Below are 10,237 nucleotides of genomic sequence, written 5' to 3' on the forward strand. Positions count from 1 at the left end.
ACAGAGCAAGACTCCGCCTCAAAAAAAAAAAAAAAAAGAGAGAATATGGGAAAAGGAATCTATAGAATTTCAGCCAGATAATACAGGAAAGATCAACCTAGATCAGGATTCAGAAAGCCATCCTGGCTAGGCATGGTGGCTCACACCTGTAATCCCATCACTTTGGGAGGCCAAGGCAGGAGGATCGTTTGAGGCCAGAAGATTGCGTCCAGCCTGGGCAACATAGGGAGACTCCTATCTACAAAAAAAAAAAAATTAAAAATTAGCCGGGCGTGGTGGCGTGCACTCATAGTCCTAGCTATTTGGGAGGCTGAAGCAAGAGGACCATTGAGCCCAGGAGTTGGGAGGCTGCACAGAGCTAGGATCCCACCACTGCACTCCAGCCTGGGCAACAGAGCAAGACCCTGTCTCTGGATAAAAAAGCCATCTTAAAATAACTCAACATCCTCTTAACTTGGATTCTGCCAGAACAACTGGTGCAACAGATATTCATCAAAGGGTAAAGATTATGTTGATAGCACAATATCACTGTATAAGTCAGGATCACTGCAAGGCACAGACAGACTGAAGCTGGGGGATTCCATTCTACCTATGGCCATAGTGGCAGTGGTTGGGTCTAAGGCACTGGGCCATGGAACGTGGAATGGTCTTTGCAAAATTTCTATCTGCTGGGGCTACTATCAGCAGACACCTCCCCAGGAAGGATGACTTCTATCTCCCCACTGCCTTCCAAAACTCAGGCTAATGAATCTCACTGGAGGGATCTAAATAGCCTTCAGAATCTTAGTGGCAAAGGAGTTTAGGGAAGGCCTTTTACAGCCTTTCAGCCCATGAAATATGGGGGAAACAGAGAAAATAGAAAAATGAATACTAAGGGCTAATGGTCAATATCAAGTTCAAACCCTAATGGTTCATTTATTCAGCCAACAAATACTAAGTGTCTCCTATGCTATGTGACTGGGAAAAAGAGAGTTTGAAAACCATTTAGTCATTTCTCTATAGGAGACCACAATTTGGGGAGAATGTCCTTTCTAAGGACAATACAGCTAAATAAAGAGAACAATAACAATCCAAATTAATAGTTGTGACAGAAAAAAATATATATTTATCAGTCTAATGTCCATTCAAATTGGAGTATTTTTTAAAAATTCATATTATGATAATAAGATATAAATAAGGAATGCTATCTTCTGAATCCCATTTAAAACCTATCTTTTAAATTCACATAGATGGTCCAGTCAGGGTGACTCTCACCTGTAATCCCAGGATTTTAGGAGGCCAAGGCAAGCAGATCACTTGAGCTCATGAGTTCCAGATCAGCCTGAGCAACATGGTAAAATCCTGTCTCTACGAAAAGTACAAAAATTAGCCGGGGGTGATTGTGCATACGTGTAACCCCCGCTACTCAGGAGGTTGAGGTGAGAAGATCATTTGAACCCAGGAGGCAGAGGTCACAGTGAGCCGAGATTGCACCATTGAACTCCAGCCTTGCTACAGAGCAAGACCCTGTCTCAAAAAAAAAAAAAACAACAACAACAACAACAAAAAAAGACATAGATGTTCTAACAAGTATTTGATCTATTTTAAGGAATATGCTGTACTAAATGTCTATCCATCTTCATTTTACATGTGGGATAAGGAACAACATGGACACAGGAGATAGTGGAATTAATACAAAATGAAGGTGATGTGGAGAAAAGTAAACAGGCACCAACTCATCAACGATTTCCTTTCCTCGAATGGAAAATCCCATCCTTAGGATGTGGTAAGTATGGAATAGCCACACTTCACTGCAGTCCTAAAATGCACTTAGGATTTTTACTGTTTTTGAACCTTTCAAAATTATAGGCTTTCAAACAATGATTGGTGAGTTTTGTGGTTTTGTCTTTTTTTAACTGTGTCTGACCACTGTTATACTACAGATGTTTTCTAATGGAATTATTGTTTATACAAAAGTGAGTTAAATTTTGTTTTTCTAGTTAGAAATTAATTTTACTTCAAAAGGATAAGCTCAAGTAAGATAACCCTGGTGAAAGGATTTGAATTTTTTAGGTTCTTATTTATTTGGTTGACTGTTATGGTTAGGAATAGTTCTAGCCAAACATCTCTTCATGGGCTAGACATATTCTCTCACACCAGATCTACAGTTACAATGTTCTTGCAGATGCTTTGACTTGTAGTAGCAATAATGGAAGCAGCAGAACCTGGACGCAAAAAGAGAAAAAAATAGTAGAAATTGATCAAAAACCAATTTTGCAGGTTTGGAACAAGCTCATGCAATGCCCTCACCACGGATCCTGAAAACACATCTTCCTTTTCACTTGCTGCCACCATCCTTCCTAGAGAAAAACTGTAAGGTAAAAAGCAAAAGGAATTCAGAGCTGTACTCCTTAAAACAACCTTAGTCTTCCATTTCCTCTTAAAACACTTCACTTGTTTAAAAAAAAAGTCTACCTCTTTACAATCATCAATACACAAATTAATATGAATCCTAGCCAGGCACAGTGGCTTATGCCTGTAATCACAGCATTTTGGGAGACTGAGATGGGTGGATCAGCTGAGGTCAGGACTTCGAGACCAGCCTGACCAAGATGGTGAAACCCCATCTCTACTAAAAACACAAAATTCGCAGGATGGGGTGGCACACGCCTGTAATCCAAGCTACTCGGGAGGCTGAGGCAGGAGACTTGCTTGAACACGGGAGGCGGAGGTTGCAGTGAGCCAAGATGGCGCCACTGCACTCCAGCCTGGGTAACAGAGCGAGACTCCGTCTCAAAAACAAAACAAAACAAAAAAGTCTCCCATAACCAGGATGACAAAAATGCAGCCTCAGAAAAAACTGTATGAAATGTATCCACCCTAACGTGACTTGCCTGGGCAGTAATAGCAAAGAACAAACAAACAAAAAATCCTGTTTTTTTTTTTTTTTTGCTTCTTCCCTCCCCTCCCCTCATCATTCCCAGATAATCTATGTAGCAAGAAATCCCAAGGACAACATGGTGTCCTATTACCATTTCCAAAGAATGAATAAAGCACTTCCTGATCCAGGAACATGGGAAGAGTATTTTGAGACTTTTCTGGCTGGGAAAGGTGAGAGAATTTAATTTTGTTTCCCTTCGTTTCTCAGAATCTCCAAACACCCTAGAAGGAAAGAATCCTTTCTTTCCACCAGCAGGGGCTCTACCTTCTCTAATGGAACACTCTCACTTCAGGAATTCTCCTTTCAGAGGGAATAACAGGACCTCTGTGACTCACTGTCCTGTTTTCCATCCCATCTTCCAGTGTGCTGGGGCTCCTGGCATGAACATGTGCAAGGATGGTGGGAAGCCAAAGACAAACACCGTATTCTCTACCTCTTCTATGAGGACATGAAGAAGGTGAGCACAGTGCCATCTAATGTGTGCCCACTGGGCCATAAAACATTTAAGTCATAATGTATTGACCCCATGAGGGACTCAGATTGATGCGGGGAACAGAAAATTGGTGCACTTTGTTGGCTACAGCTGTCATTTGTCAAAATGCACATGGCTGATCATGAGTAAGTATTACACAGTCTCACCTGGAACTTCCTGGCGCTCCCAGGGATGCTGCACATTTCCCTTACAGGGAGGTTATTACACAATACGGATGGTGTCATTTCTCCGTTGCATATCTATTTTAAAATGCAGTTTAGCAGGAAAAAAATCCTAGCGCATTTTGGTTTCTTTGGTTTTTGGTTTTGTTTTATTGTTGTTGTTGTTGTTGTTTTGAGACAGGGGAGTTTCACTCTGTCGCCCAGACTGGAGTGCAGTGACGCGATCTCAAGTCACTGCAAGCTCCGCAGCCCAAGTTCAAGTGATTCTCGTGCCTCAGCCTCTGGAGTAGTTGGGATTACAGTCGCCTGCCACCACACCCAGCTAATTATTTGTATTTTTAGTAGAAACGGGATTTCACCATGTTGGCCAGGCTGATTTTGAACTTCTGACCTCAAGTGTTTCACCCACCTCCGCCTGCCAAAGTGCTAGGATTACAGGCATGAACTACCGTGCCCGGAGTTTTTGTTTTTTTATTAGCACTGAGGTACATAATACCATTTTTTTTTTGAGACGGAGTCTTGCTCTATCGCCCAGCCTGGAGTGCAGTGGCCCGATCTCGGCTCACTGCAAGCTCCACCTTGCGGGTTCACGCCATTCTCCTGCCTCAGCCTCCCAAATATCTGGGACTACAGGCTCCCGCCACCACGCCCGGCTAACTTTTTGTATTTTTTAGTAGAGACGGCGTTTCACCCTATTAGCCAGGATGGTCTCCATCTCCTAACCCCGTGATCCGCCCGCCCCATCCTCCCAAAGTGCTGGGATTACAGGCGTGAGCCACCGCGCCCAGCCAATAGCTTTAAGAAACAGTTTAGGAAGTGGTTCAATGGAAAATGGATTTAGATTCAAAATTCTTGAAATCAAGTTCCGTCAATTCTTGGTAAAGACACTTAACATCTTGGGGGCTTAGTTTTCTTAAATGTTTTTTTAAGATAATAAGATTTACCCATTCAAGATTTATTTGAGGACTAAATGAGATAATATCAGTGGATGTTTGTTGTAAATAATCATCTACTCTGCTACTTTCTGTGACCCCACTAAATACAGAGCTCTATACGGAATTACAGTCTCTGTTCTTGAATTGGTCATTGAAAGCCTTGATACTCAACAGGTACTTCACAGATTAGTTTGCATGAGCTACTGGAGCCTGCTCTAGGCCTGCTAAGCCTGGAGTTTTATAAAATTCCCAGGAGATTCAAGCACACATCACCATTTAGATGCACTTCTCTAAGGTTCAATCACTGCTGGGCCTTGTGATATCAGTGATTTCTACAAAATATCAAAGGAGTGGAAAACACAGACCATTTTCATGTGGTTTTTAAAATAATTGTTATAGCTCTAGGATTTTCAGAAGCATGACTAAAGAACCAGCAGAACAACCTATGAGGTTATCAGTATAAAATTCCCTCCTTGTGTTTACATTGTTTTTACTTGGTACAAAAGTGTTGTGCCCCATAGGAAGACTCCGGGCAGATGATGTTTGCCTACGGCGTGTATCACAGCCGTGTCAGAGAAAGGATATGTCGCCGGGAATGGGGCTCTTTTGTTTAGGTAGACCCTAGCGTATTATGCATACCAGGAAGAAACTTTACCAAAACAGGTAATCTAACCTCAGAGTCCCTAAAACTTCTTAAAATATTGCTGTGATCTTGTTCGGGAATGTCCCCTCACAAAGCTCACAATTCTCAGTACTCTGATTCCTCGTCTGTGTGAGGTCAATTAAATGAAACATTTCTGACATACAAGCTTTTAAAGCAGAAGCCCACTACAGATACAGTGGTGGGGGTAAGCTCTTCCACTTTCCCTTCCCACCCGCTCCCTCCTCCCAGAGATGGAGCAGTCCCACAGCCACAGTGATGTCACAAGGCTGTAGGACCCTCTGATAAAAAATCAGTGGTTATTGGCCGGGCGCGGTGACTCAAGCCTGTAATCCCAGCACTTTGGGAGGCCGAGACGGGCGGATCATGAGGTCAGGAGATCGAGACCATCCTGGCTAACACGGTGAAACCCTGTCTCTACTAAAAAATACAAAAAAACTAGCCGGGCGAGGTGGCACGTGCCTGTAGTCCCAGCTACTCGGGAGGCTGAGGCAGGAGAATGGCGTAAACCCAGGAGGTGGAGCTTGCAGTGAGCTGAGATCCGGCCACTGCACTCCAGCCTGGGCGACAGAGCAAGACTCCGTCTCGAAAAAAAAAAAAAAAAAAAAAGAAATCAGTGGTTACACTGGAACTGAGCTACTCTCAGTTCCACTTGACTTGGTGGTCTGGTACCAGAGGTACTAGCCATGGGTACCTCTTGACGTATGCAAAAAAAAAAAAAAAATTCTCTCCCCTCCTTCTGCCATCACTGCAGTCTGGGGACATTTCTGTCAATGTCAGAAACAGGATATAGCTTCCTCTTGGTCAGGTCTTAAATCTTCTGCCCTTAAATCTTCTGCCCCTGTGCTTCTGAAATGTCTTGAGCAGGGCTTGTGGACATAACCCTGGCACACTCCCTCAGTGAACCATTCACTAGGCACTATACGTCATTGTCTGGTGAATGTTTCACTAACCTTACCCAATTGATTACATATTAAGGGGAAAAAATTATTAGTGATTCCAATTACTAAAAAAAGCACAATATGGGTTATCACATTAAAATGAATCACTTAAGCATTTAAGATTTGTTTTTTATTTTAACTCAAATATGTTACTGGTTACTGTCATTAATCCATCACAATATTCTTTTTAAACTAATTCTATTAAATCATTACTCTTCTTTTGACTCTGATCATAGAACCCAAAGCATGAAGTTCAGAAGCTAACAGAATTTATTGAGAAGAAACTAGATGACAAAGTTCTAGATAAAATTGTCCATTACACTTCATTTGATGTTATGAAACAGAATCCAATGGCAAACTATTCATCGATTCCTGCTGAAATCATGGACCACTCCATTTCTCCATTCATGAGAAAAGGTTTTTATAGTTTCTTTTCGTTATAATCTTAAAAGAACTGTCAGATATTTTAAAGCATTTGAGGGGAGTTTTCTTTCCTATGGCTAGGAAAAAATAATATCTTTAAATAAATGATTTGGGGAAAAGAAGTATTTAAGAAGCCACTGATAAAATGAAAATAGTATTTAATTAGCCAATTATTACTAAGATTCAGACAGTAAGATTTGATGTCTAAATCCAACTACTTATCCCCACTTTTCCTTAAGAGTTCTGGCTAATAACATGAAAATATACGGAATTAAGTCAGAGAGGGGAAATAATCCATTTTATAGTCAGTTCTATGCTATCAGATTCAGTCATTCAAAGGTACTTACTGAGGGGCTTCTATGTGCCAGGCACTGTTCTAGTCACTGTTTGCAGCAGTGAACGAAACACAAAAATTCATTCCTGTATGGAAATTATATTCTAGTGATAAGCAAAATAGAAGAATACATAGATAACATTAAGAAAAATAAAACTGGGAAAGGTAACAGGGATTACAATTAGACAATTTGGGGGAGGGGTCATATTTTTTCTTCTTCAAATGGTACCTTGGGCCTCCCAGAAAAAGGCCCTTCTTGGTCAGTTTACAGCATGGGAGATACAGTCATGAGCACTCATCATGCTTCCATGTGCAACAGGGCACAGAGAAAGACAAGAAAGCCCGTCAGGCCTGCTGTTGTAACATAGTGGTCTTGCTCACTCACTAATGCAGCCAGGTGGTAAGAGACTCTCCTTGTCTCACAAATCGGACAGGAAAGTCGTCTTCCCTTCGGGATAAGGAAGTGTGACAGGATAGCAAGAGAAACGTCTTGTCCAATACTGCTCTTCCTGGAACATGGCCTAGAAATCATCACACAGAAACAGGAGAACAGGGAAGCACAGACTCTTCCAACAACTACTGACCCTCTCCTATATAACTCTATTTCAGGGGCAGTAGGAGATTGGAAGAAACACTTCACCGTGGCTCAGAATGAGAGATTTGATGAAGATTACAAGAAGAAAATGGCTGATACCAGACTAACTTTCCACTTCCAATTCTAGTAAGGAAGAAAAAGAACTAAAAATATTTTAGTTTATTACCCAGTATATTTAGGTAATAATGAAAGTTTAATTCTCACAACAAATGATATCAGATTCCAGTTATCAATTGTGTTTGCTCTTGTTCACTCTACTAAAAAAAAATTTTAAAAGGCTGGGGGCAAGGTGGTGACAGGCAGCAGGGTGGCAACATGGAGAGAGGGAAGCTCAATAAGTCACTAGTTACAATCCTGGTATCATTGCCAATTATCATATTTACATTTCCTACAATCATGTGCTTATTAACATATTGAAAATGCTTCAGTTCTCACATGATAATACACTAACATTTTCAGATTATGTTTTGGTTCAAGTTAATTTTTAAATGCATCACTAATGTGTAAATAGTGACTGTTCCAGCAATTTTTTGGTGGTGAACTGTCAAATGGCTCAGTTTCCTCTTGGAACCCTCCAAGAAAAACTTCAGGGTCCTAGTGTAATACATCTGTCCCCATTTCTCACCAGCCTACATATTTAACTGGACTCACTCTCCCACCCTCAGCTAATGCTACAATCCTGGAGTCACCTCTTGACTCATCTTTCCCAGTGCCGCCACAATCCATTCTAATCTGTCAGCAAAATCTGTCAGTTTTAATCTACGAAATCTCTTACAGTATTTCTATCTAATCATTCCTTGTTTTTCTTCTATTTCTATAGCCACCTTTCTGGTTCAGAAACCTTTTACTTCTTGTCTCAACTAATGTAATAGCTTCCTAACTCCTTTCTCTCTATTTCACACATATGGTAAGGTTATTTTCCTTAAAAAGACTCTTATTATGTTGTTCCTTAGCTCAAAATCCTTCAATGACTGAATTTTCACTGCCTGAAAGACAAATCCCAAGCTTTTAGCTATAAATTCAAAAGCAGCTGTAACCATAATGATTCCAGCCTTCACTTCCAGCTTTACCTTCCAAACCACCTCCATATTCCAGCAAATTAGCCTACTTACTTGTTCCTAGTCACATCTTACAGCTTCCTACCCTCCCAGTTTTATTTATACCAAGCCACCTCCTGAAATTTCCTTTCCTTTCTTTCTACCTACCCAAGACATACAACATGCTTCAATACCCAGTCCCTTCCTCCTACAAACCCTACAACCTGGAAAGCACTCTTGCTTTTCCAAAGTCCTCTACACTTGGTGTAACTCTTCTGTGATGAAGATTAAAGTGTATTATGGCAACTCTTGTGTTTCTGTATTGTCTCTCTTTGCTTATTTTAATTTTTACTTGTTTGCTTTTTTCTCCAAGATAGGGATATTGCTGTATATTTCATTGCACACCAAACGGTATATAACACGCTGAAATATAAATGGCTGAAAAAACATGTCAGGGAAATTCTAAAAAGCTAACTCTTATATTTCAAGTAGACAGTCCCTAAAAGCACTCTAATTTACAGCTATGATGTTCAATATGCTAGACACTAGTCACATGTGGCTATTTAAATTTAAATTAATTAAAACAAAATATAATTATAATTCAGTTCTTCATTTTTACCAGCCAACCAGCTCAGTAGCCATGAATGGCTAGAGGGTATCATATTGGACAGTACAGATTCTAAAACATTTCTAACATCAGAGAACCTTCTATTGGACAAGATATTTTTTTTTTTTTTTTTTTTTTGAGACAGGGTCTCGCTTTGTCACCGAGGCTGGAATGCAGTGGCGTGATCACAGCTCACTGAAACCTCCACCTGCTGCGCTCAAGGGCAATCCTCTCACCTCAGCCTCCCAAGCAACTGGGACCAGAGGCTCACACCACCACACTGGCTAATTTTTGTAGAGCAGAGTTTCAACCATGTTGCCCAGGCTGATCTCAAACCCTTCAGCTCAAGTGATCCTCCCACCTCCGCCACCAGAGTAGCTGGGACTACGAGCATGCACCACCACTCCCGGCTACTTTTTTTGTTTTTGTTGTTTTTTGTAGAGACAAGATTTTGCCAGTTGCCCCAGGCTGGTCTCGAACTCCTGGGCACAAGCAATCCACCTGCCTTGGCTTCCTAAAATGCTGGGATCACAGGCATGAGCCACCATGCCCAGCCTACCTCTTACTTCCCTGCAAACTCCCTCCATATCTCCCACCAATCTCTGTGGTTTAGTTACTTTAGCTCCAGCCCCAACTAGACCAACTCAGTTTGGTCTTCACTTGACCTATTCTCTCAAGTCTTTTGAAACTAGTGATTAGGATATTATATTCTAAATCTATTCAAGATTATTTCCATTTCATCAGATAATTAAAATAATGCATTTAGACTTTGGAACCTTTCTGATACATTGCGTTTGTAAATGCAGGGTACACATTTGCTGTTTTGCCACACCAGAGCAACAACCTTTGACTTCTGTGGAGGAGGTCTGGACTGGAACCAAGAAAATATTAAAGGAAATCAAAGCTCATGTGTAGAGATGCAAGAGGTAACCTACTGCAATAATATAAGTATTACGATTCTATGTAAAGTATTTAGAAGCTCATACACTTTGGCAATGTTAAGAGGAGACTGAAAGGCCTCGGGAGGCCACCTGGATCCTATTTATTTCTGAATAACCAGTAGGAACATAATTTTAAAAATAAATAAATACATGTCATACTGTTTCAAACTTAAATCCAGTGTTTGAGAA

At 40.9% G+C, this 10,237-nt stretch overlaps 1 protein-coding gene across 1 annotated transcript in view; it reads left to right on the forward strand.

Annotated features, from left to right (window-relative positions):
- Nucleotides 1–7,949, forward strand: part of LOC105524298 (sulfotransferase 1C4) — a 10,523-nt gene extending 2,574 nt beyond the window's left edge. The window contains exons 2-7 of the mRNA XM_011959501.1: nt 1,640–1,765; nt 2,260–2,357; nt 2,964–3,090; nt 3,283–3,377; nt 6,348–6,528; nt 7,478–7,949. Coding sequence (XP_011814891.1) covers nt 1,640–1,765; nt 2,260–2,357; nt 2,964–3,090; nt 3,283–3,377; nt 6,348–6,528; nt 7,478–7,590 — 740 coding nt within the window. The 3' untranslated portion in view covers nt 7,591–7,949. The remainder of the gene's footprint in view (nt 1–1,639; nt 1,766–2,259; nt 2,358–2,963; nt 3,091–3,282; nt 3,378–6,347; nt 6,529–7,477) is intronic.
- The last annotated feature ends 2,288 nt before the right edge of the window (nt 7,950–10,237 follow it).

This window comes from Colobus angolensis, unplaced genomic scaffold (genome assembly GCF_000951035.1).
Source record: "Colobus angolensis palliatus isolate OR3802 unplaced genomic scaffold, Cang.pa_1.0 Scaffold498, whole genome shotgun sequence".
NCBI classification, from domain to species: Eukaryota; Metazoa; Chordata; class Mammalia; order Primates; family Cercopithecidae; genus Colobus; species Colobus angolensis.